Source organism: Caretta caretta, chromosome 23 (assembly GCF_965140235.1).
Source record: "Caretta caretta isolate rCarCar2 chromosome 23, rCarCar1.hap1, whole genome shotgun sequence".
Lineage (NCBI taxonomy): Eukaryota > Metazoa > Chordata > Testudines > Cheloniidae > Caretta > Caretta caretta.
This window is the reverse complement of record NC_134228.1, coordinates 14957682-14983809: the sequence shown is the minus strand read 5'-3', so window position 1 is coordinate 14983809 and position 26128 is coordinate 14957682. Positions and strand designations below refer to the sequence as shown.

General features: G+C 56.3%; 1 protein-coding gene and 1 long non-coding RNA gene across 2 annotated transcripts; one reads left to right on the top strand and one right to left on the bottom strand.

The window, feature by feature from the left end:
- The first annotated feature begins 873 nt into the window (after nt 1-873).
- FAM120C (family with sequence similarity 120 member C) lies at nt 874-25464 on the top strand. Its single transcript, XM_075122577.1, has 16 exons — nt 874-1991; nt 4109-4355; nt 6754-6836; nt 7471-7599; nt 7987-8089; nt 8803-8888; nt 9141-9454; nt 9712-9991; nt 10112-10283; nt 10665-10914; nt 11140-11254; nt 12609-12818; nt 13171-13372; nt 13856-13994; nt 18959-19016; nt 19257-25464. Exons 1-16 carry the CDS (start codon nt 1041-1043, stop codon nt 19494-19496), a joined length of 3579 nt encoding a protein of 1192 aa, XP_074978678.1. The 5' UTR covers nt 874-1040; the 3' UTR covers nt 19497-25464.
- On the bottom strand, nt 14144-18945 carry LOC125628178 (uncharacterized). Its single transcript, XR_007354161.2, has 2 exons — nt 17953-18945; nt 14144-16767 (listed from the first exon to the last, which is right to left on the bottom strand). It is a non-coding gene; the product is annotated as an uncharacterized LOC125628178 (long non-coding RNA).
- Nucleotides 25465-26128: the final 664 nt, after the last annotated feature.

The window sequence follows — 26128 nt, the reverse complement described above, 5'->3', positions numbered from 1 at the left end:
GCCCTGTCGACGCAAACAATGCTGCTGTGAGCCCAGCCCGAGGCCCTGCTGCCTAAATCGAGAAACCCCCCCCCCGCCTGCTTTCCCAGAGAGGATTCTGGGTAATGTCAGAGGCCCCTCCCCCTGTTCTCTGAGAGGATTCTGGGTAATGTCAATGAGGCCCCTCCCCCTGTTCTCTGAGAGGATTCTGGGTAATATAATCCCCACCCTTTTCCCCTCAGCTCTCTGGGGTAAGGAGGCTACTGTGAACTGTAGGCTGCTGGGGGTGGGGAAGTTATTGGACTACAACTCCCAGCATGGCCTGGGGCTAGGAAGCAGGGTGGGCAAAGGTGGCTGCGGGCAGCAATGGCCGCTGGGAGTTGTAGTCCTTGCTGGTCACTCCCAGGTGGCGACTAGACCTTCTATGAGGCTTTGCGACGGACAAGATGGCGTTCTGCGAGCCGCACTACAAACTCCCATGATCCCTTGGGAGAGACTCGGCACCAGGCAAGATGGCGACCCTAGGGCTCACTGCAGCCTGGGAGCTGGGCACTGCAACTCCCATGAGGCCATATGCCGCCCTGCGAGATGCACCGGACAACATGGTGGAGAAGGGGGCTGCCCGTCTCGCTCGGGCTGTCGGGAGTCGTAGTCCGAGCTCTCCCGCGCCCTCCGTGGTAACGGGGCTGCCCTGGCGGAGATGACTACAACTCCCATGAGCCCGCGCGCAGGCGGCCCGGACAACATGGCGGGAGGGCGCCGCGCTTCCCGCAGGGCCTGCCGGAACTTGTAGTCCAGATGCCTCCCACCCGTCCATGGGTTCTAAGGGGCGCACCCCGAGGGAGTAAACTACAACTCCCGACGTGCCCCGCGGCCGGGCGGGGGAGGGGCTGGCAGGGAGGCGGAGAAGGAGAAGAAAGCTACAACATGGCGGCCACGGCCGCCCCAAAGCTCTGGGCGCTGTGAGGGGGGGGCGGGGACGAGCCCAGGAGCCAGCCCCCGACGAGGGGAGGGGGGGTCCAGCCCCCCCTCGCCCTGACCCCGAAGTGGGGCCCACCGCGATGGGGGTCCAGGGCTTCCAGGAGTTCGTGGAGAAGCGCTGCCCGGGTGCCGTGGTGCCCGTCGACCTGCTCAAGCTGGCCCGGGCGGCGGGGGTCCGCGGGGGGCCCCCCTACTGCAGCCTGGCCGGCTACCTCCAGCCGTTGCCCGGGCCCTACCCGCTGCCTCTCGCGACCCACTCCCAGCATGCTCCGGGGCTGGCGTCGGTAGCTCATACCCAGCATGCTCCAGGGCTGGCAACGGTGGCGGCCCACTCCCAGCATGCTCCGGGGCTGGCGGCCCACTCCCAGCATGCTCCGGGACTGGCAACGGTGGCGGCCCACTCCCAGCATGCTCCGGGGCTGGCGGCCCACTCCCAGCATGCTCCGGGGCTGGCAACGGTGGCGGCCCACTCCCAGCATGCTCCGGGGCTGGCGGCCCACTCCCAGCATGCTCCGGGGCTGGCGACGGTGGCGGCCCACTCCCAGCATGCTCTGGGGCTGGCGACGGTGGCGGCCCACTCGCAGCATGCTCCGGGGCTGGCGGCCCACTCGCAGCATGCTCCGGGGCTGGCGACGGTGGCGGCCCACTCCCAGCATGCTCCGGGGCTAACATCGGCCTGCCCGGCCCGGCTGCTGGTGGACGCGGACTCGGCCCTGCAGCGGCTGTATGGCGGCTACCAGACAGACTGGGTGTGCGGTGGCCAGTGGAACGCCATGGTGGGCTACCTGGCGGCCCTGTCCCAGGCCTGCCTCTACCAGGGCGGGCTGGAGCTGGCAGTCATCTTCAACGGTGGGCTGGGCAAGGAGCGGCTGCCCGAGTGGGGCCGCAAGGCCCAGGCCGAGCGGCAGACAGCCCAGCTGATCGCTGGCCACGTGGGCAACAAGGGCACGCCGCCGCCCCGTGCCTGGTTCCTGCCCCCTGCCTGCCTGGGGCACTGTGTCCGCCTGGCCATGATCCGCTTCCGGGTCAAGGTAGGAGAGGGCGGCTGCGCACCTTCCCCCCATGTCTGTGCATCCAACACCTCTGCTTGGCGCCCTATGACTGTGCCTACTCACGCGTGCCCCTTGCCCTTCAACCTATGGCCCCTTCTGCCCTGCATGAGCCCCACTCCCTGCGGTCTGAGCCGTAACCCTAACTTCTCTGCTGCCTCCGTACTCCCTTCTGCCTCCTTCCCCTGCACTTGTCGTTCTCTTTCGTCTCCTCTCCCAACCGGCTGGGCCACCTGGCTGTGTGATTGTTCCTCAGAGGTGGCTGCATCCCAGCACCGGGCAAGCCCTCCCTATGTGGGGTTGTGTGCAGCTGTTCCCCAGCTGCCACTGCACCTCAGTGTTGGGCAAGCCCTCTCTATGTGGAGTTATATGTGGCTTTTCCTCAGGTGCCCTGCCCCAGAGGTGGCTGCATCTCAGTGCTGGGTGACTCGTATTCATTGTGTCTGTTGGATTTCTCTCTCTCCATCATCAGCAGTGGTTCTTTTTTGACCTTTAATGTGGGCTCCTGGTACCCAAGTGCTGGATGTGGTAGAAACAGCTCGATAAGAAAGGGTACTTACAGGGCTAGCTGCATCGTCCGCCCTCGAGCTGTGGTACCAGGGGAACACTCTGTGCCAGACAAAGTGGAGAAATAGGACGGGGGTCGTGGGGGAGAAGCAACTGAATGGGAGCTTCCGGTGCAAGGCCGGGGCTGAAAGGGCTAAGGCCCTCCTGGGAGGTATAAACCAGGGAATCTCGAGGTGGAGCAGAGAGGTGATTTCACCCTGGATTCAGCCCTGGTGCGACTGTTGCTGGGATCCCGTGTCCAGTTCTGGTGTCTGGAATTCAAGGAGGCTGTTGATCAGTTGAAGAGGGGCCGGAGAAGAGCCAGGAGAACAATTTAAAGGGTTAGAAAACGGGCCTGAGAGAGACACCAGGAGCTCGATCTATTGAAGTCCACAAAGGGGAGGTGAAGGGGTGACGTGATCCCAGTCTCTAAACACCTCTGGGGGGACCAAACATTTACTAATGGGCTCACCAGTCTAGTAGTGGAAGCTTGAACACAAGCTCGTGGCTGGAAATTGAAGCTAAACAAATCCTGCCTGGAAATCAGGTGTTGATTTTGAACAGGGAGGGGCCCATTTCCCGGGGGACGTGTGGATTCTCCATTGAACTCAAGGACGTACCATGGCCTGTGTGTAAAGCGGTGCCTGGGTTGGAGGGCGTCTCTGGTTGACACGATATGGCCAGCGCCCTGGAGCAGCCCGCGTGTTGGCAGTGTGGGGCTGGGCAACCCTGCTTTAATTAAAAGGAGGGAAGGAGCAGCCAGCAGTAGGGTTGTGGAATCATGCCAGCATCGCAGTCAAAGGGAGGTGGGGGACAAGCAAGTGACGGTGACGCTTCGAGGACAGGAAGCCGGAGCAGTTCTGGGTGGAGCTGCTTGTCCCATGCCCGAGTATAGCTCTGCCTCTGGATACGGGATGTGATCCACTCCCATGCCTCAGGGCTTCACCATCTGAGGTCAGGAAGGAAGGTTCCATCTCTCCCCAATGCAGAACTGTAGTTTTTCTGCCCTCCTCGGAAGCATCAGGGATCGGCTGCAGCTAGAGGCGTCGTGGGCCAGCGAGCCAGACCCCTCTGTCTAGTTTCCTGGTGGTGGGGGGTTGGGCCCCCTGGCCCAGGGTCGCCCAATGTGTAGTTGGCCTGATTAGCTCTGCCCCTGCCCTGGCTGATGGCTGGTACTGAGTCCCTGAGCCCTCAGGCAGAACCACGGGTTGCGCTGACGGGGAGAGAGAAACCCAGCAAAGCCCTGCCGCCTTCCTCCGCTCATTCCTCCGAGCCCAGAGATGGCACCTGCCAGTTGCACCCCCCAGCGTGCTGCGGTGTTCCCTCCTTCCTTCCTTCCTCTGCAGGGGGCTCGGTCTCCCCTTCCCTCTCTACAGCGGGTGGCCCTGTGTGTGCCCCATTCCCTCCTCCCCCTATACCAGGGCCCTCCATTTCTCCCTCCCCCATAGCAGGGCCCCTCATATCCCCATCTCTATGGCGGGAGGCTCTGTTTGGGCCCCATTCCTTCCCTTGTCTCACCACCATCGAGTGTGACGGTCTTCTCCCGCCCGCAGGTCTTCCAGAGCCTGGAGGACCATCACCTTGAGGTGGTGTCCTTCTTCCGGGAGCGTGGCTTCCACGGGCTGCTGGCCCACGACTCGGAGTTCGCCCTGGCCAGCCTGCCCTGCTACTTCAGCGCCCATGCCTTGAAGCTGAGCTGGAACGGCAAGAGCCTCACCACCAATCAGTTCCTCATGCACCAGGTGGCCAAGCAGCTGGGCCTGAAGGTCTCCAGCTTCCCCATCTTCGCCGCCCTGCTGGGTAGGGGCAGCCAGGCAAACAGCTGGGGCCTGTGTGGGGCAGGCACACAGAGCTGAGGGGGGGAGGGGGCAGCAGGGACCTCCCCCCCGCAGGCTCAGCCCCTCCAGCCGGGGTCTGTATGTATGACACGCCCTGGGCTCAGCCCCTCTAGCCGGGGGACGGACACACAGGTCCCTCTGGGAGAGGGAGTCCGTGCCTGGGATCGAGGGGTCCGTGGCGCTGGCTAAGCCGCGCTCTGGGGAGTCTGGGAAGCAGCCCTGTTCCTCCTGCCTGGGGGAGCCACTCCCCACCCCACCACCACAGAGAGACGGCTCGAGCGACTGGCGGCGAGGGCAATCTCTCTAGCCGGGTCTCTGTGGCGTGGGGGAGGTGCTCTGGGGTCGGGGAGCACACGAGGGGCTGGGGGACCGCTCTGGGCAGGGTCTTGGTGCTCTTTGGAGGACACCTGCTGGGGTGGGGGAGATTTGGGGACCTCTCTAGGCAGCATCTCTATGGTAAAGTACCACCCTCTAGGCAAGCACTCTGTGGTCAGTGAGCACGTGGGGGGGAATTGGGAACTACTCTCTAGGCAAGGCCTTTGCTGACCATTCTAGCCAGGAATTCTATGGTTGAAACATGTTGGGGGAGGAGGGGCTACTCTCTGGGCAGGGTCTCTATGGTCAGGGAGGACATGAGGGGCTGGGGACCACCCTAGTCAGGGTCTCTATGATCAGAATGGCAGCTTAGAGACTAACCAATTTATTTGAGCATAAGCTTTCGTGAGCTACAGCTCACTTCATCGGATGCTTACTGTGGAAAGTGTAGAAGATATTTTTATACACACAAAGCATGAAAAAATACCTCCCCTCATCCCACTCTCCTGCTGGTAATAGCTTATCTAAAGTGATCACTCTCCTTACAATGTGTATGATAATCAAGGTGGGCCATTTCCAGCACAAATCCAGGGTTTAACAAGAATGTTGGGGGGGAGGGAGGGGAGGAAAAAAACAAGGGGAAATAGGTTACCTTGCATAATGACTTAGTCACTCCCAGTCTCTATTCAAGCCTAAGTTAATTGTATCCAATTTGCAAATGAATTCCAATTCAACAGTCTCTCGCTGGAGTCTGGATTTGAAGTTTTTTTGTTGTAATATCGCAACAAAACCCCTCCAACGCATTATTAAGGATCTACAATCTATCCTGAAGGATGACCCAACACTCTCACAAATCTTGGGAGACAGGCCAGTCCTTGCCTACAGACAGCCCCCCAACCTGAAGCAAATACTCACCAGCAACCACATACCACACAACAGAACCACTAACCCAGGAACCTATCCTTGCAACAAAGCCCGTTGCCAACTGTGCCCACATATCTATTCAGGGGACACCGTCACAGGGTCTAATAACATCAGCCACACGATCAGAGGCTCGTTCACCTGCACATCCACCAATGTGATATATGTCATCATGTGCCAGCAATGTCCCTCTGCCATGTACATTGGTCAAACTGGACAGTTTCTACATAAAAGAATAAATGGACACAAATCAGACGTCAAGAATTATAACATTCATAAACCAGTCGGAGAACACTTCAATCTCTCTGGTCACGCGATTACAGACATGAAAGTTGCGATATTACAACAAAAAAACTTCAAATCCAGACTCTAGCGAGAGACTGTTGAATTGGAATTCATTTGCAAATTGGATACAATTAACTTAGGCTTGAATAGAGACTGGGAGTGGCTAAGTCATTATGCAAGGTAACCTGGTAACTTATTTCCCCTTGTTTTTTCCTGCCCCCCCCTCGCCCCCCCGCAGACGTTCTTGTTAAACCCTGGATTTGTGCTGGAAATGGCCCACCTTGATTGTCATACACATTGTAAGGAGAGTGATCACTTTAGATAAGCTATTACCAGCAAGAGAGTGAGGTGGGGGGAGGTATTTTTTCATGCTTTGTGTGTATAAAAAGATCTTCTACACTTTCCACAGTAAGCATCCGATGAAGTGAGCTGTAGCTCACGAAAGCTCATGTTCAAATAAATTGGTTAGTCTCTAAGGTGCCACAAGTCCTCCTTTTCTTTTTGCTAATACAGACTAACACGGCTGTTACTCTGAAACCTATGATCAGAATGGAGCTGTGCGGGGGTTGGAATTGCATGAAGAAAGGGGATCACTCAGAGGGGATCCCAAGAGAAAGAGGGGGTACATTTATGCAAATGACAGCGCCTAGTCATCTAATAGTCAAATCAGGGCTGCCTCATTTGCATAAAAGCTCCAGTTTTCTGGCCTTCTGGCCTGAATCCTCCTCCAATCAGAAGGGTCTGTGACAGCCTCCCCTTTTCTCTTTGGGGCGGGATGGGGGCACCAAATCCTTTTGGGGTGCGGTAACCAGGGACTGTGTTATTCTTGCCTCCCCCAGGTAACCACATCCTCCCGGACGAGGACCTGGCTGCTTTCCACTGGAGCTTGCTGGGGCCAGACCACCCACTGGCATCGCTCAAGGTAGCCTCATGGCCCCTGGCTCCGCCCCACAGCAGCCTGGTAGGGCTGGAACGAGCTTGGCCTTGTGGACAGGCATTGTGGGTTGGAGCAGAGGGGACTGAGCCAGGATTCCTGGACCTAGGAGGGGAGTGGGGTCTAATGGTTAGAGCAGGGGAGGCTGGGAGCCATTGTAGGGAAGAATCTCTGTAGTTAGGAAACACATAGTTAGGCTGTGGACTCTGGGCAGGTGTCTATGATCGGGGAGCACACGAGGGGCCTGGGGACTCTCTGGGCAGGTGTCTGTGATCGGGGAGCACACGAGGGGGCTGGGGACTCTCTGGGCAGGTGTCTATGATTGGGGAGCACACGAGGGGGCTGGGGACTCTCTGGGCAGATGTCTATGATCGGGGAGCACACGAGGGGGCTGGGGACTCTCTGGGCAGGTGTCTGTGATCGTGGAGCACGTGGGGGACTGTGGACTCTCTGGCCAGGTCTCTATGGTCGGGGAGCACATGGGGTGCTGGGGACTCTCTGGGCAGGCTTTCTGGTCTGTGGTTGGGGATCACATGGGGGGTGATGGAGGGTGGGGTTTCCAGCCCGGCTGCCCATGGGGTGCCAGATGCTGAGCACTGTCTGTGTCTCCCTCCGTGCCCAGGTCCGAGCCCACCAGCTGGTGTTGCCCCCCTGCGACGTGGTGATCAAGGCTGTCTCGGAGTATGTCAGCGCCATCAAAGACCCCTACAACCTGGATGCCGTGGGGAGAGATGTCTTCAAACACTCTCAGGTGAGCTGGGAGGGGCCTGGCTTGTTGACTGGAGCTGCTGATCTGGTCCCCTGGCGTGCCGTGAGACCCCTCTAACCGAGATCGGGGGGGCCCTGGTGTGCCCTGGGCCGTGAGACCCCTCCGGCCAAGATCGGGGGCCCCTGGCGTGCCGTGAGACCACTCTGAGCAAGATCGGGGTCCCCGGCACGCTGGCTTCTGCCCCATCTCTTTTGGGGTCTGACTCCCAAGCCCCACTGGGCTAACACTGCAGTCCTGTGTCGCTCTGTAGCGTCAGACGGGGCAGAGCAGCTCCTGCTTTTTGAGAGGGTGGGTTCGATTGCCGGGGTGGGGCTTAATGACACAGCCCCCAGTTCCCCAGCCAGTCTCCTGTCTGCTTTGCTCCCCCAGTCCAGGACGGAGGATAAGATCGAGCGCTTCAAGAAAGCCGTGAACTATTATTCGGTGACTGCCAAGATGCCACCGGCTCCTGTGGGCCCATCCTCGTTTGTACGTGAGTATCTGGCAGGGGCTGTTCCCCACAGCGCCCCCTGCTGGGAGAGGCTGGGGCTGGAGTAGCTGGGAGCCCCCCACACAGCCAGCACCCTGACCTGCTCCCCACAGCGCCTCCTGCTCTAACCACTAGCCCCCACTCCCCTGCCAGAACCAGGCAGAGAACCCAGGAGTGCTGGCTGCCCCCACTAACCGCTAGGCCCCACTCCCCTCCCAGAGCCAGGCAGAGAACCCAGGAGTCCTGGCCGCCCCCCGCTAACCCCCACTCCCCTCCCAGAGCGAGGCAGAGAACCCAGGAGTCCTGGCCGCCCCCCCCGCTAACCCCCACTCCCCTCCCAGAGCGAGGCAGAGAACCCAGGAGTCCTGGCCACCCCCCGCTAACCGCTAGGCCCCACTCCCCTCCCAGAGCCCAGCAGAGAACCCAGGAGTCCTGGCCGCCCCCCCCCGCTAACCCCCACTCCCCTCCCAGAGCGAGGCAGAGAACCCAGGAGTTCTGGCCGCCCCCCGCTAACCGCTAGGCCCCGCTCCCCTCCCAGAGCCCGGCAGAGAACCCAGGAGTCCTGGCCGCCCCCCCCCCGCTAACCCCCACTCCCCTCCCAGAGCGAGGCAGAGAACCCAGGAGTCCTGGCCGCCCCCCGCTAACCACTAGGCCCCGCTCCCCTCCGCATGCTGAGCTGGATTTGACGCCAATGCCAGCCCCGCTCTGTGTCTCAGTGCCAGGCTATGGATCCAACCACTTCGGAGGAGCAGCCCCTGCACAGCACAGCCCGGTGGGATCCCTCCCCATGGGGAAGCCGATGGTACGTTCCAGTCCGGGGTGGGGAATGGGACTGGGGTCTCTGGAGTCAGTGGGTTGAAGTGGGGGTGGGCCAGGCTGGGAGTCAGGACTCCTGAGTTCTCTCCCCCGCTCTGGGAGGGGAGCGGGGTCTGGTGGTTAGAGCGAGGGGAGAGGGGGTTGGAGCCAGTATGCCTGGGTTCTCCTCACTCTATCAGGGGAGTGGGGTCTGCCACTTTTTGCTCACCTCTTTCTCTTTCTCTGGCTCCCTCCCCAGTTCCCCCACCACCTGGGGCCAAAGATGCAGTACCAGCCGCCGGCCCCTCCCTCCTCCTCCTCCTCCTCCTCGGCCGCCTCCTTCCCCCCGGGCCCCAGTGCCAGCCTCCTCTTCTCCCCACACCCGCTCGGAGACGTGCCCCCCTTTAACGAGGACCCCATCCTGAAGGGAGGCGAGTTCAACAGCTGGCCCAGCGCCTACGACGCCAAGTTCCCCCACCACCACCGGGGCCCCAAGCCCTCCCCTTCCTCCGGGCCAGCCTCCTCCCCCTCCTCCTCCTCCGATGGCGAAGAGCACAACGGGGGCAGTGCCAAGTGAGTGCGGGCTAGTGGTTAGAGCCAGGTCAGCAGGAGCCAGGACTCCTGGGTTCTCTCCCCAGCTCTGGGAGGGGAGTAGGGTCTAGGGGTTGTCTCAGGGGGGCTGGGATCCAGGACACCTGTGTTCTTTCCCTGGCTCTGGGAGGGGAGTGGGGTCTGGTGGTTAGAGCAGGGGGAGTGGGAAGCCAGGCTGGGTTGTCTTCCTGGCTCTGAGAGGGGCGTGACTCACCACCTTCCCCGTGTCTCCTCCCCAGCCACGTCTCCGAGGTGCTGCAGCCCAAGTCTGGCTGGGAGGGGCCCGGTGCCGAGAAGCTGAGCCGGGGCTGGGGGCAGGTGGGGGGCTCTGGCGACACCGACGGGCCCCTGGCTGGGCCTGAGCCCTCCATCCCCTCGCTGCTTTCCATGGCCACCCGCAACCACATGGACATAACCACCCCCCCGTTGCCCCCTGTCGCCCCTGAGGTCTTGCGGGTGGCTGAGCACCGGCACCGACGCGGCCTCATGTACCCCTCCATCTACCATGTTCTTACCAAGGTGAGCCTGGCACCAGGACTTCTGGGTTCTCCACCTGGCTCTGGGAGGGGAGTGGGGGCTGGGGGTGCTGGGAGCCAGGACTCCTGAATTCTCAGTCCCTCTCCTGACGTTCCGGTGTAGGGCGAGATCAAGCTCCCAGTGTGCATCGAGGATGAGTGTAATACTGAGTTGCCTCCAGCCGCCATCCTCTTCCGCGGCGCCCGCCAGCATATCTACGGGGTGCTGTTCGGCGTGGCTGAGAACCAGCGCCGGGTGGAGCGCCTGGCCATCCGCCGCCGCATCCCCACAGAAGGTAGGGGCCCCCGTGGCAGAGAGCTGTAGCCTCCGGACCCCTGGGTTCCATCCCCAGCTCTGAGAGAGGAGGGGTCCAGTGGTTAGAGCAGTGGGGGCTGGGAGCCAGGACTCCTGGGTTCTTTCCCCAGCTCTGAGAGGGGAGTGGAGTCTGGTGGTTGGCAGGGGGGACTGGGAACCAGGATTCCTGGGTTCTCTTCTTGGCGCTGGGAGGGGAGTGGGGTCTAGTGGGTTGGAGCAGGGAGCCAGGACTCCTGGGTTCTTTCCCCGGCTCTGAGAGGGGAGTGGGGTTCAGTGGTCGGGAGGGGCTGGGAGCCAGGACTCCTGGGTTCTCTCCCCAGCCAGGAGAACCTGAACCCTTCCCCCTCTCATTGCCTCTCAGTGCCACCTGTGATCATCAAGGAGTGGGCGGCGTACAAGGGGAAGTCCCCGCAGACGCCAGAGCTGGTCTCGGCCCTGGCCTTCCGCGAGTGGACCTGCCCCAACCTGCGGAAGCTGTGGCTGGGGAAGGCGGTGGAGGACAAGAACCGGCGCATGAGGGCCTTCCTGGCCTGCCTGCGGGCCGACACGCCCAGCATGTTGAACCCCGCCAACGTACCCACGCACCTGCTGCTGATGTGCTGCGTGCTACGGTGAGCGGGGGCAGGGCGGGATGTGTGGGGTGACAAGCGACACAACCAGGCCCCCACTCTCACCACTAGACCCCACTCCCCTCCCAAAGCCAGGGAGAGAACCCAGGAGTCCTGGTCCCAGCCCCCTTGCTCTAACCACCAGCCCCCCCTCCCTTAGCCAGGGCGAGCTGCTCCGTGTGGGCATGCCAGGCCTGGCCGGGTTCACGATCTCTCTTCCATTTGCAGTTACATGATCCAGTGGCCCGGAGGGAGGATCCTTCATAGGCACGAGCTGGACGTGTTCCTGGCTCAGGCGGTTTCTTCTCAGCTCTACGAGCCGGATCATCTGCAGGAGCTGAAGGTAGGGGGCCGCCGCAACGTTCCACGGGGCACAAGCAGCCGTGTCTCCTCACTTCTCCAGCCTGGGGTGCATCGCACCCCGCTTCGCTGTGACAACAACTGCTCCTGGCCGGCCCACGCAGCCACCTGCCTCGGCGTCACTGCCTGCTGAGTTAAACCAATGCTCCGGCTGGTCCCTCACCGACTACTCCCAGCCCCATACCTTCCTCTGGATGGTGGGTCTCGTCCTGCCCTGTCTCTCCCGGACATTGCAGGCTCCTCAAAGGAAACTGACCTGCCTGGACCTCATTCTCTCCGGTGGAGGTTCCCAAACATGCTGGGATAGAGAAAAGAATCCAAGAAGCTGATTAACCCCAGGCAGAAAGATTTGAAGTGATGACAGGTGGGGAGACGTGAAAGTCACACTGGGTCCCAAAGAAAATAAAAGGAGAGAAGATACAAACTGGTACCTAACGTAACAAGCTAGGGGAACTTCAAAGCAAAAAGGTTTCTCTCCCTATAAGGAGCCCACTGGCTTGATCTTTCTGCCAGGACCCTGGCCCCAGTTCAGTGATGCTTCATTTGTCTTTCAAATGGGGCTGCTGCCGTGAGTAGAGATGAGGGGCGAACATGATTTGGGGTCCTATGTTTCCATTCGTATACCCCTCTCCCTTCCTTGAGGATTGTCTCTAGCTGGGGCACAGGCGACAGCCAGTCTGTGGGCTGGGAAACCCCAGCCGTATCTTTGCCAATGTGTAAAGTTCTTGCTCGCACCCTTCTTCCCGCCAAAGATTGGCCTCTTACCCAGGTGATAGTCTGCTTTATTGTGCTGTCACCTGGCTGGGCCGTTAGTGTGTCCCTTGTCTCTGAAGAACTGGTTTGTGCCTGCATGTCACGGTGATGTTATACAGTGGAGTCTCATAACTTGCCATACAACATCCATAGAACATACACATATTTTACCGGGACAATAATGTTCAGAAGATTATGAGTTGTCAAATGATACCTCGCAAGGCACGTTTTGTACACAATTTATCCTAGTCTGTAAAAGCGGTGAATATGGAGTACAGTTGGTGACAGCCAGCACTGGTGCTGTTTGGGAGAAAGGTGAATGGGAGCGGGGTGCAGGGTTAGTATAGGGAGTCTAGCAGCCAGGACTCCTGGTTTCTCTCTCTAGCTCTCACCGGAGAATATGCGGGAGTTATTCCTTTACTAGATTAAAAACTGCTGATCTGCTCTGTTCCCCAGCTGCCCACATCTCAACGCCGGGTGAGCCTCCCCATACAGTGTTCTGTGTGGCTGTTCACCAGCTGCCCTGCCCCAGAAGTGGCTGCACTCCTTCCTAAGTTAAAGTGATGGGAATGGTTCCCTTGCAGATCGAGAAGCTGGATGCCCGGGGCGTGCAACTGGCAGCCCTTTTCATGAGTGGAGTAGATATGGCTCTGTTTGCCAATGACGCCTGTGGGCAGCCGGTGCCCTGGGAACACTGCTGCCCCTGGATCTACTTCGATGGCAAACTCTTCCAGAGCAAGCTCATCAAAGCCACCCGTGACAGGGCTCCCCTCATTGATCTGTGTGACGGACAGGTACGGGGCAGGACACCTGGGTTCTCTCCCTGCCTCTGGGATGGGGGGTGGGGTCTAGTGGGTTAGAGCGGAGGGCCTGGGACACAGAACTCCTGGATTCTATCCCCGGTTCAGGGAGAGGAGGGGAGGGAGGGTCTAGTGGGTTAGAGTGGTGGGGCTGGGAGCCAGGACTCCTGGGTTCTGTCCCTGTCTCTGCGGGGGAGAGTGGGGGAGGGGGTTTGAGAGGTTGCGCCTCTTGGTCTGGAAGTACCTGGATGTTCTGACATTGGGGCAGGCTGTGGGGGAGGGGCAGGAATGTGGGGGATGAAGTCAGCTGGATTCATCTCCCCCTGTCCCCAACTTTCCTCCCCAGACGGAGCAGGCGGCCAAAGTGGAGAGGATGAGACAGAGCATCCTGGAGGGCGTGAACTTCAACCGCCAGGCCCCGCCCCCTCTGCTCCCACCCCCTCCCTTTGTGCCTGCCATGGCTGCGCCCTTCTATTCGATGCCCCTCTACCCCCGCACCACGGGCTCTGCGCCGCTGCCACCTCCAGGGAGGAGCAGAGGGTTCACAGGTGAGAGATTGTGTATCCCCTGAGCCGTCTCCCTGCCCCTTTGCTCTGTGGCCTCACTCACCGCAGGGCATTGGTGGCAACGGTGGGATCCCCAGATGGCTGGATTGTGTGCCCTCTTGAAGGCAGGGGTAGGGGAGGCCTCTTTTCTCCCCCCTCCAGTTGTACATATGTGGAGTGCGGGGAGCTGGTGGGGTGCTCCAGAGCAGTGGGGCTGGGGGGCATCATCCTATTGAGATGCATCGGGACAGATTCCCTCTGTCAGGGCTATCGGCTCAGGCTCTCTGAAGACTCAGGCAGGGATCGGTTATGCCAAGGGCAGTTCACACCTCTCCCAGTGACCGGCTCAGGCTCATGCGGACCCTGTTTCTGACCTGAAAGATGTTGTTCTGCTACTGTTCCATATCTGCTGGGGCCTGGACATGACCCTAGTGTCACCTGTCACTCATCTCTCCCTCCCCCCCCCCCCCGTCTCCGCTTCCCTAGGTCTCCACCCCATCCCGCCTCAGGGGGGCAAGCTGGAGATCGCTGGCATGGTCGTTGGCCAGTGGGCGGGCAGTAAGCCCTCGCGGGGGCGGGGCTCCTTTGGGATGCAGGTGGTGTCTGTCGGGGGGCCAGGCAAGGGGTAAGTATCACAGCACTGCTGAGGGGTGGGCTGGTGTTATGAATTACACCTGGGAGGACACGCACACAACTGCTGCGAATTACACCTGGGAGGACACGCACAGTTCGAATCTAGGCTGAGGCACATAAACAAAGTCCACAACTGCAGAGTTCCCAAAAGACATTAAGTTTATTACGCTCGAGCGTGGTGCCCTCCTGCTAGCCAGGAGGGAACCCTGAATACAGATTATACAAAGGTTATATACTTTTTAGCAAAGCATGTTGCCCTCGTGCATCGGAAACCTTAGCCAATAAACAAACCCTTGTCTTATCTACCACCTATCCCTGCTTGGTGCATTCCTCGTGCTATACCAGTATGTTAATTACACAGCATGGTCCTAAAGCCATGCATCAGTAAATAGGATGGGAGGCCTCACATCAAGGCCAAGAGACAGGGAGTTAGAGACTGACAAAAACCAGATACTGGGAGTCAAGGCAGGCTGGAGACAAGGGGGATTTTCACAGGGATTCAGTATCTAAGGATCACTCCTCCTGGTGTATGATGTGCTGGCATTTAAACAATGGTGGGCCCCAAACCAAAAGGGAGTCACATGTGCTAACTTTTCCTTAACAGTCCTCCCTTTCTTTTTGTACGTCAGTAAGCTATATTGGGGCTGAGTAACCACGCTGCAGGGTTAGCAACTGCCGACCGAACACACTGCAGCATTGTAGGCATACAAAAAATAACCCAAAAACAATAACAGTCAAAAAAAGTAAAAACAAAATACGCCGTCCCCACATCCAGTAGCCGTGAGGTGAGCCAGTCCCAGACCTCCTGGAATCCAGCGCTGGTAGTGTCGAGGCTGATGTGGTGGAATAGGGCTGCCTGTTGCTTGAGGATGTGGATGTCAGTTTCCACCCTATGGTGCTGATTTACAAATACACAACAGCTTGAGTTGACCAGAGCACAAACCCTGCCCTGATTTGCAAGGAGATAATCCAGGGTTAGGCGGTTTTGCAATGTAGTTTGGGATAGCTGGGTGACTTCAATTTGAAGGGCAGATAGAGCATCTGCAGTAGCATTTGCCATTAGTTTCAAAGCAGCTGAAATGTTAACGATAGCTTTTTCCAGCTCACTTACTCCCAACCATGGCAGAAACCAACGCACAAAGGAGTGAAAGCCTTTGGGCTGTTGAGAAAGGGGGTTTAAAGGAATACTTCGTCGGTCCCGCCATACTAGATTGCGGATCTCTGTCCGGGTCAGGTTCTGGTGAACTGTCACGGCGGATACTATAGCCCCTAAGGTACATGGACCACACCATCCTGCTGGGAGAACCTTATAGGCTGTGTGATTACATAACCAATACTAGCCAGACCCCTCGGGGACCAGCCACGGGGTTCTGGAGTAGGTAGAGGGGCCTCCCGCACCAGAGCTGATTTGGGTGGTGTCCTTGCACCCCACAAAATTCCCTACAAAAACTGTATTTTCTATAAAAAGAAAAGGAGTACTTGTGGCACCTTAGAGACTAACCAATTTATTTGAGCATGACACACATAAAGCATAATTACCCTGGGCCACCATATCAATAGACCATATTTGGATTGTAACATTCCAGTTAAATGTAGTGTTTGCCCATAGCTTAGCTTGGAGTGTTCAATTAAGGGGGATAGGTACCCCTACCAACAGGACCCCCTGACCTAATGTATGTGGGGGTATGAATACAAATCCAACACTGCGTTCGATTTACACCCTGTTTGATAGCGCGGGTTAAATTCAAGAAGCTATTGCCCTCCCATCCTTGTACTGGACTTGGGAATAGGAAGAGGAACCCCCCCCAGGCAAACCATACCAATGTCGGCATCCTCCTTTATACCATACAAAAAACACTACCCCCAATGTAAGTCCAATAAACAGGAACACAAAAAGTCCTGGTGGGCTGTGAAGGTCCCAGTAGCTGGAAAGCTTAGTCCATGGGTTGGTCGTGGTGTTCATTCGTGAAGTGGCTCGTCCAATGGCTTGTCAGGGTCAGGTGGAGGTCCCAGCGCCAACTTAACGTAGCTATGATGGAGCCAGGAACCTTTACCTGCAAAGGAGTGGTGGCAGATGGTGGGAGTAATGTTCGTGGCAGTAAGGCGTTTTTGGTATTTATACTTGCCTACCAGCACAGGTTCCAGCCTCTGGAATAAACCCACCCCACCACTTTACTTCACATTCCCAAGAATACATCCCGCAACTTCCTCCCTGCCAATGTACAATGCTCCGTCTTTGCCATCAAGGCCAATTCTCAGTGTCTTTTGCAGTCAGGAATCCTTGGATTTTGGTGGTTTTAGCAGAGCAGGCGTTTCTTCTTTTTTCTTGGAACAGTCATGCTTTTGCATTATACAGGGGAGAGGTTACTAGCACGTCACCCTGCCGTGCTTTGGTTTCTTTAGCAAATACTGAATGCAGGTTAGCTCTGTCAGTGGACAAGGGGGAGGTGACTAGCACTTCACCTTGTTTTTTTTCCTGCTGTCCAAAAGGAGGAAAGAAAAAAAACCCAGGAGGGACAGGCTGATCAGTAGTCGAAGTGAAGTCATCTCGAGGTGGAGGGGTCTTTTTGCAGTAAGAAGCATGGGTCCAAGCAGTCAGTCCTTGGCACTTCACAGTGGTGTTGGTAGTTAGCAGGACTTAATAAGGGTCTTTCCAGCATGGGGCCAGAGTAGTCTTTTGTTGATGGACCTTTATGTAGACCCAGTTACCTGGTTTTAACAAATGGCAGGTTTGCTCAGGATCCTTGGAGCAGGACTTCTTTCACCTGTAAATACAGAGACCTAACACATTTCATTAATGTCTGGCAGTGTGGTGCAGATCTCACAGCTGCTTGGGCACATTCAAGCCCCCCTCTTTCTTGGCTGTTAGCCAAATCCTAGCTGTGAGTAGTGTTCTTGGGCAGGCCAGTGTCTTATCTTTGGACCGAGCCTGCCAGCTACAGCGTTGAATTAGCTCGTCCTCCGTTTTATTTCTTTTCCCCTTCTTGGCTTTTATTAACCTGCAAAGGAAACTTTCACTTTTTACTTATACACCTTTGTTTAAAAAGGAACACATGTACATTGCCCATTATACAGCACTTTAGTCTTATTGTTTAATGTATGCCACATACACCCTTTTAGGAAAATGACTTTATTACAGAGCTTTGGAGCAACAAGCCAGGACAAGCACACCCACTTTTGAGGAAGCCGCTTGGTACAACCTCTGGTGTCCAATAGCTTTCCTCCCTCCCCAGCCCGCTTGGGCCGATCCTGTTTTTTTTTCTCTGAACTGTCCCTTCCATGAGCACCAGCTTTGTTTCACTACCATATTAACAAGGAGGGTAGGCTTCTTAACTAGCCCCCAGCACTCCTGGTCTCTTTTCTTAAATATTTTCACTTACAAGGGCTACCCGAGTCCTACCCCCATGAGGCTTGTCACCTGAACAGAAAGCACGGCTAATTGGCAAGCAAGGAGGTGACGGGCATAAGTCAGAAAGCCAAGGGTAAGCCGGAGGAGGGGCAGAAGTAGGCATAGCACAGAGCGGGGTTGGAGACCCCTGAGATGAATAAGAAAAGGAGGAGGAAAGAGGACGTCCTTTCGCATGTGCATAAGCCCAGTTGTCCCATACATACCAAAAATCCATCTGGGCTGGAGCTTTGTTTTCCAGCCTTTTCCTAAGTGCTGTTAATTTTTCCCCAGCAAAGGAACCATCTGGTGGCCAGTCAAAAGGTGTTTGAGTTGTTAGTGCTGGCCACTCAATCTTGCACAAGATTACAGCTTTTTTTTTACCTAACCCTTTGGTGCCAGAAATATTCCCCCAATTCTCGAGAATTTCAGCCAAAGGGGTCCCCTTACTTACACTCTGCCCAGAACCCATAATGGGCTACCAAAAGGACACCAAATGTGCCACCTTATCGCCTAAGCGACGGCTCACACACCCCCTCCTCGGAGTTCTCAAAGGTGAACTCACCCTGTGCCGCCTGGACCTGTCCGAGAGGAGGAATGTAGTCTTGCTTGTTGGGGCGAGCCTAGAGTCCCTTCGTGGTCGCCAAAACTGTTACGAATTACACCTGGGAGGACACGCACACCAATGCTGCGAATTACACCTGGGAGGACACGCACAGTTCGAATCTAGGCTGAGGCACATAAACAAAGTCCACAACTGCAGAGTTCTCAAAAGACACTAAGTTTATTATGCTCGAGCGTGGTGCCCCCCTGCTAGCCAGGAGGGGACCCTGAATACAGATTATACAAAGGTTATATACTTTTTAGCAAAGCATGTTGCCCTCGTGCATCGGAAACCTTAGCCAATAAACAAACCCTTGTCTTATCTACCACCTATCCCTGCTTGGTGCATTCCTCGTGCTATACCAGTATGTTAATTACACAGCATGGTCCTAAAGCCATGCATCAGTAAATCAGGATGGGAGGCCTCACATCAAGGCCAAGAGACAGGGAGTTAGAGACTGACAAAAACCAGATACTGGGAGTCAAGGCGGGCTGGAGACAAGGAGGAGGATTTTCACAGGGATTCAGTATCTAAGGATCACTCCTCCTGGTGTATGATATGCTGGCATTTAAACAATGGTGGGCCCCAAACCAAAATGGAGTCACATGTGCTAACTTTTCCTTAACACTGGAGAGAGGTTTCGCTGGCTGGGCCAGCATCTTCTCCTTGGGTCATCTCGGCACTGGGCGAGTCATTTGTGTGTGGCATTCTGTGCAGCTGTTCGCCAGCCACCCCGCCCCAGAGACGGCTGCATCTCCACGTTGGGCGAACCATCCCTGTTCTCATGAATTATGCTTAGTATTATTTGTAATTATTAGAACTATTAATGACCATTGTTGTTCATCCTCGTTAACGTCACCATGGTTATTAGGCTTGTTACTTAATTACTCTTATTACGGGGGTGTCAGTGTAACAACCCTGCTGCTAGCTCATCGGTGTTATTGTTCTCCGCCCTGTTCCACCCCAGACGCAGTCGAGACGGGTCTGGAAAACTCCCCAAAGGAAACAAGAAACTGAGCAAGCAGGTACATGTTTCTGATTTTCCCTCAGCCCCACTGGTCTGGACCCTCCCCCCAACCAAGGAGAGACCCCAGCCCTTCTCTGTGCCCCCCATCCCCCCACAGCTGGGTTGCTGTCCCCATGCAGTGTTGTGTGCGGCCGTTCCCCAGCTGCCCTGCCCCAGAGCTGGCTGCATCTCAGCACCGGGCATACTGGGATGGGATTCCAGCGGGTGTCCGATTATGTTGCACTTCTCTTCTCCGCAGGGCTCATTGGAGGGAGCAGCCAAAGCAGCGGAGTTGCAGAGCGGGCAGTCCCCGTCGCAGGTGAACGGGGAGGAGGATTCGGGGGGCGGTCCCTGCCCCCCAGCCCCATCACAATGTGCCTTAGCCAGAGACGCTGATCCCTGCAATGCCGAGGGCCAGTACTGCGGGCGGCTGGCCCAAGAGGTGGATCGCGGCCCCGACACCAAGCTGCCCCTCCCAGCTCTGCAGAAGGAAGAGTGATGGGGACCTGATTCGGGGATGGGTGGGGCTTTCCGGGGGGGCGGGAGCGGGGCCCAGAGTGTGAAAGCCTCAGGGTACCATGAGGACAGTGGGGTTGGAAAGGCAGCACCCCCGTGCATTGTGGGGGATCGTCCCCTAATTAGAGGGATGATCTCCTACAGCGCCCCAGTGCATTGTGGGAGGATGTGTACCTGTTTCGCTACCCCCGCCCCCTCCTGGCACTGACCCCCCCCATCAGGTCTGCAACATGGCGTATTTTATTATTTTTTTATTTTAATATTTGTGGGGTGGGGAGCTGACGGTTTTTAGGGTTTTTAACATATTATACATAGCCCCTGCCCCGGCTCTTGCAGCAGGGGGCAGGGAGAAATGCTGTTAAATAAAGGGGGAGCCGTTAAAAGGAAGCCAGCCAGGATGAATCAAAGCGAGGGGGGAGGGGTGACATTTGGGGGCTCAACCCAGGCTGCTAAGGGGTCGTGGCTCCCCCTGCCCTGCAACACGGTGTGCCCTATATGCCCCGGCACCTGCAGGCAGCTGAGGAGCGCACCAGTCATGCCCCTCGCTGCTCTGGGGGGAGCCCCAAAATGTCACGGGGGGGTGGGGAGGCGGATTTCCCCAATATTTGGTGGGTGCAGACGCCCCCAGCCCGTGTTCGTTTTGGGCGGCGCAGAGGTTCATGCGTTACCCTGGGGGTGAGTTCGGGGCAGACGTGGTGACGGCGGAAATCTGCCCGGGCTTTGTACAGAAAGAAGAGAGATTATATTTACAGAGACAGATTCTATATAGAAACTACGTATCTCAGGGGGAAAGGGGGAATTCCCTTGTCCCCAGCCGCAGCTCCAGAGCTGTCCACGTCGGACCCAGGGAGGCAGGGGCAGTCGGGGGTCCCTCCAAAACCAGACAGGTCCCCCTTTGCTTCCGTGGAGTCCCCCATCCTGGCTGCAGTTCCCAGCAGGGCTGATCAATGGAGGGTGGAGGAGGGGTTCAGGTTGGTGACCCATGGGGAGGGGTGGGCAGGGATATTGAGGCTGGGGGCTATTGGGGTTTCTGTCCCATGGGAGGGGAGTGCAGGGACTTGGAGGCTCACTGACCGGGGATGAATTGGTGCAGAGGGGGGACCCCTTTAAAGACCCATTAAAATCTGGACCATACAGGGTGGAAAATATGAAGGTTTTGTGGACTATCCTACCCCCTGCCCCGACTCTAACTTCAGGCAGGGGGGCTGGTGGTGAATTCCTATCCTGGCCCCCCAGACGTGTATAAAAACTGGGCAATGCGACTCCACACTTGACCAATCCACGCCCCTGTCGGCATGGGAAGGCTTGAATTCCCCTGTGCTGCGCGTGGCTCGGTGTGGTCCTGCATCCTTCATTTTCTGAGCACGTCACTTCCCTGGTAGCCCTGGCTGCCGGGCAGAGACAGCCAGGCCGTGGGTATTTGGGGAACAGGGAGGGGTTGGGAAAGAGCCCAGATCTCGATAAAACTTATTTTCCCCTCCCCTCGGGGTTGGGGGGATGGGAGGAAATCTGAACACCCCGTTGTTTGATCGGGGCACTGAACCCTTTTAACCTGACTGATACGCCAGCAAAGACTCCGGAAAACTATCTCCGGACTCTGATTACTTGAGCTTTCGAACTGAGGCCAATTCAGAATCCCAACGCTCAGAAGACGCCTGCCCACCTGAGGCAGCTCATCGGCAGAGCGATCTTCGACGCGCGCCACCACTTGGAGCCATCACCCTGTAGTTTTTTTAATAACTTTAACCGTGTTTCAAAGTCAGACCTCAGATCAGGCCTCTCTGAATGTCTGGAGACAATCGGCCGTGTCTGCGAATCACGAAGGAGTTAATCTGAAGCGTTTGGGGTTGGGAATCTTCAGGGCAGACGCCTGGAGTTGCAATCACTTTTATTGCTGGAATAACCCCCCTTTTTTGGGGGAGGGGAGAGATATGATTTGAAGGACACTCGGCATTTTACAGAACTTATCCCAATTCAGTGCAGCCATTTTTTCTCCTTTGAAATCCGGAAAACGAAACCCTAAATCACAGCCTCCCAAACGGCCTCTGCTAAACTCCCAAGGGGAAATTCTGAATCGCATCTGCCAGTCATTGGTGCTTTGGAAGATTTGTAGTGTTTGCCGTCCCAGAGATTTTAAACACGGAGACGCTTTGGGGTGCGGAGTAGAGCTGTGGAAATGATTTGAGAGGCGTAAGCAGCCCGCCGTGTTCGGAAGGTCTAGAGGGGACTGGATTCTGCTGGAGAATCTTTGGCAGTCACTGTGCTACAGGGCTCTTCTTTAGTCTGGTGGGGAGAGGATGACTGAAAAGCAAGAGGCAGGAGGCTGAAGGCAGACCAATACAAATTGAAAATAAGGGACCAATTCTTACCCGTTTAGGTGATGAACAGCTGGGACGAACTCCCAATGGAAGTGGCGCGTTCTCCAGCTCTTGGGGTCTTGCCGTCCAGGCGAGATTAAGTGACATAAACTAAGCTGAAAACACAGAGATAAGCATCCTGCCTGGCAGGGATGAAGCAGTCTTGACTAGATCGGCGGAGAGTCACCTTTTAGATTTACACTGGAAATAAAATTAGGGCAAATCTGAACCTCGGATGGGGATTTGAACTGATCCGAGTTGGGGCTGCTGGCTTGGTTGGCTTTGCAAAAGCCCCTTTCTTGGCACCATTCGGTGGAATCACCGATTCCCCGCACTGGAAATCGCTTGTTCCCTTTGGAAAACCATGGTCAGTTTCTTCGCCTTTTCTGGATCTGCTTTGGGGGCTCAGTTCCCACCCACGCTGCCTTTCCTGATGTTGTGAAGTGCCCTGCAAAGCTGACCGGAGGTAAGAAGTTCCCCTTCTTTCACCGTTGGCGTTCAAGAGGCCTCGACTGCCCCACCTAGCAAGGCACTGTTCAGCTTAGCTTGTCGAAGAACAGCTGAGGAGATGATTTGGGAATCCTGTTGTTGGAGGTTTTTAGGGACAGGTCAGACAAACCCCTGTCAGGGATGGTCTAGGTTTATTTGGTCCTGCCTCTGTGCCGAGAGCTGGACTGGACTACCTCTTGAGGTCCCTTCCGGCCCATGGAGTCGTCCTTGCTCCTGGCCTGGAACACCCTGTGTTTCCATGTCCAAGGCCGGAACTCGAGTCTTGTGCAGTGCAGGGCGTTCGGTTTCGCTGAGCCCGAAGATGGCGGTTGGCCTAAAGGAGACTGAGCAGGTGTGAGGGGCTGCAGGGAATCCATTTAGGTGAGACGTGCCCAGATGATGCCAGCAGGCCCAGGCTGCAGTGGAAGATGAAACTTCCCCATTGCCTATCTGTCGATGCTCTGCGCAGCAGCTCCAAGCACCTTATCCAGGGTCCCGTCTCCAGCCGGGACTGGTCCCAGCTGCTTCAGAGAAGGTGGAAAAGCCCCAGACAAACCCATCAAAGCCCAGAGTCATGTGTGCGGGAAATTCCTGTTGGCTGAAGTGTGCGCTTGGCTTGCTGTGGGCGTCATGTCTGGCAGCCCAGGGCAGTGGAAACCAGTGGCCAAAGGCAGGAGGAGAGGTATTTCCTCCCAGTTTCAGCCCCCCAGTGAGCGGTGGAATCGAGAGGACGCACCTCTCTCTCTCTCAGCTGTCAGGCTGGCTGCAGGAGTGACTGGTGAAAGTTGCTGGCCTCGTGTGTCGGAGCTTGGCTCAGCCGGTCGTTCATAAGAGCCTGGGGTATGTTGGAGGCTTTGGGATTGTGCTGCTAAATTTCTCCATGGGTTTTTTTCTGTATCTAGGTGAAACATTTTATGACTAGCATGGAGCCCGTTTCCTCTGCTGGTGTCAATTGGGGATTCCCACAGCTGGGGGCCTGGCCCCATTGACCCAGCGGAGCTACGGCCCATTGATCCCAACTGGGGGTCTGGCCCCATTGACTCCATGGAGCGATGGATGATGGAGCCCAGCTGGGGGTCTGGCCTCACTTACTGCAGTGGAGTTACACCCGTGTACCCCAGGTGGGGGTCTGGCCCATTACAGCTCTTTGTGTATTTAATCTGGGCAGCTTTTTCCCTTGTGAGCCGGAGAGGAGTGCGTGGGTTGGACCCTTGGCTTGGCCCCAGTCAGCAGCATCTGAATTAACCCTTCTGCTCCCGGATTACGGCTTTCAACTCTGATCCAGCGAAGCCCCATGGACGAAGCTCACACCGAAGTGGAGTTTTTGGTTTCTTTTTCTTGCTGACTTGAAGCTTTAAAAGAGAACAAAAACCACAAAGAAGTTTGAACCAACCCACCTGCAGTTCTCTTGACTTTTAAGCCAGCCAGCTTGCCATGGGCCAGGGTGTGGCTACTGATTTCCTACCTTTGGCCACTAAATCAACCGGCTGATGGTGTAAACTGGCCACTCCGACATTATTCTCCCACTCCTTGTCTGTGTGACTTGTGTTAACTCTCCCGTGGATGTCTCAGTTTTCTCTCTGTGTCCCCTGTTGTGTGTCAGAAACTGGCCCCCGACCACTTTCTCTCGAATTTTCATTCGACCCCCACCCAGGAGAGAGAATTTTCTCACAAATGAGACAAAACCCGTCCTCGGGAATTGTTTGTGGCCGGCTGGGGGAAATTGCTCAGACCATGGGCTGGAATTGAGCCAGGCCAGCCTGGAGGCGAATATAAAGTCTGACGGCAGAGCTCCGGCCCCAGCGTCCGAGACTCTGTGCTCAGATTAGCTGGCCTTTCAGCTCTCGCCGCTGCCCCAGCCGCACGAGAGAAGCAACTGGGCAACAAGCGACCCTGGTTTTTCGGTTTTAATCTAGTTAGCGGAATTCAGTAGAGCCAGGTCTGGGCACTAGCTGTTTCCTGATCTGTATTTCTGCTAACTAGGCCTGGTCCCCTTTCTGTTCCCCCGGCCTGCCTGTCTCATGGCATCTTTCTCCTGTTGATTTCTTTTGCTGTTGATTTAATTTAACTTTTTAAAATCAAACCCCATTGCCCTGCCTGCAGGGTAGAAAATCCTTTGGGTTTATACTGCTATTTACGGTTAAGGGTTTTTTTAAATAATTTGTGTTGATGTTAAGAACGTTCCCTCCTCCCCTTTTGAAATAAAATTATTTCAATCTATCCATCTCCATACAATCTATCTATCTAATACACTTTCTATCTGTCTGTCTCCTCACCTGGGGCATACACCTTTTTGACGATAGCCATAGCCCTTGTATGTTGCTACAAGCTTTTCTGGATAGAAACTAATGACTAGTGAGACTTTTTTTAAATCAAACCTCAGAGGTCTCAATTGTATTTTTTTGGTTCTTAAATTGTAAACCAGCGGACTTTCCTTTCCACACTTTGCGCCCCCCCCCCCATCCTTCAAATAACTCTGAAGCTTCCGGTTTTTGTAACTGTATCTATCCATATATTTTTCTCTCCCCAACTTTTAAAATGCTTTTAGCATAAGAACCTAGGTTTGGGGTTTGTTTGGTTTTTTTTTTTTGTTTAAACCTAAAAGTATCTTTCACTGAAATGAGCCGTCGGGTTATTTTCTTCCTTGTGATTTTGTCAATTTACAGTTGTGTGTTATATTTACGAGGGGAAAAAAAGCCAAGTAAGAAATTTAATGGTTTTTGTTGTTAATCTTATCATTTAAATTCTCCCCCACCCCTGTTTTTTTTTAAAGCTACTGACACGTTTATTAGTGGATGGATAAATGTTACCTCTACTTCCCTTGCACCTCAGCCCTATGACTGTAAAAACCCTGTTGTCCTGCTAGCCCCAGATCCCACGACTTGCTCCCTAGTTTATCCATGTAAGTTGGGACGGGTCCCGCTTCGGCAGGAAAAGTGGCAGTGGTGGGGACGCGTGGGAAGGCTGCGTGGCGGAGGCGAAGCCGGCGGGGAGGATGTCTTTGGGAACGTGGTTCGCTTGGGTGGATCTGGGCGCGTGGTACGGTCAGCTGCGACCGTGGAGAGAGACTTACAGTACTTAATAAAAGTCTATTCTTTTAGTAAACCGCAGCTGAGCTGGATTGTTCTTCTGAGCGGCCGCTGAAGGCAGGGGGCTGGGAGCCAGGACTCCTAGGTTCTCTCCCCGGCTCTGGGAGGGCAGTGGGTCTAGTGGGTTAGAGCAGGGGAGGGGGCTGGGAGCCAGGACTCCTGGGTTCTCTCCCCGGCTCTGGGAGGGCAGTGGGTCTAGTGGGTTAGACCGGGGGTGGGCTAGGAGCCAGGACTCCTGGGTTCTCTGGGTGTGACACAAGTGGCCACATGCCACACTCAAGATGGCGACCAGGGCCCACACCTGAGGGTGTGTGGACTGGTGCCACTCCCAAGACGGCGACGACAGCTGCTGGCGTCAGGGCGGCCAGTCCCCCGCTGGGGGCCGGGTCGGACCGAGCCCTGAACCCCCGCGAGCTCACACTTGCCCTAGGTCGGGGCCTGAATGTGCTCTTGCCACTCCCAAGATGGCGTCTTCGTCCTGTTCCCTTCCCAACATGGCCGCTTAGCCAGGAACGCTGCCACTTCCAAGATGGCGGCCATGGTCGAATTGTTGGCCTGTCCCAACATGGCTCAGTCTGAAGGCCACTCTCAAGATGGCCAATGTGTCCTGCTGCGTCAGGCCTGCCACTCCGACGATGGCCGCCGCTCCCTGGCCCGTGAGCGGTGTCACACTCAAGATG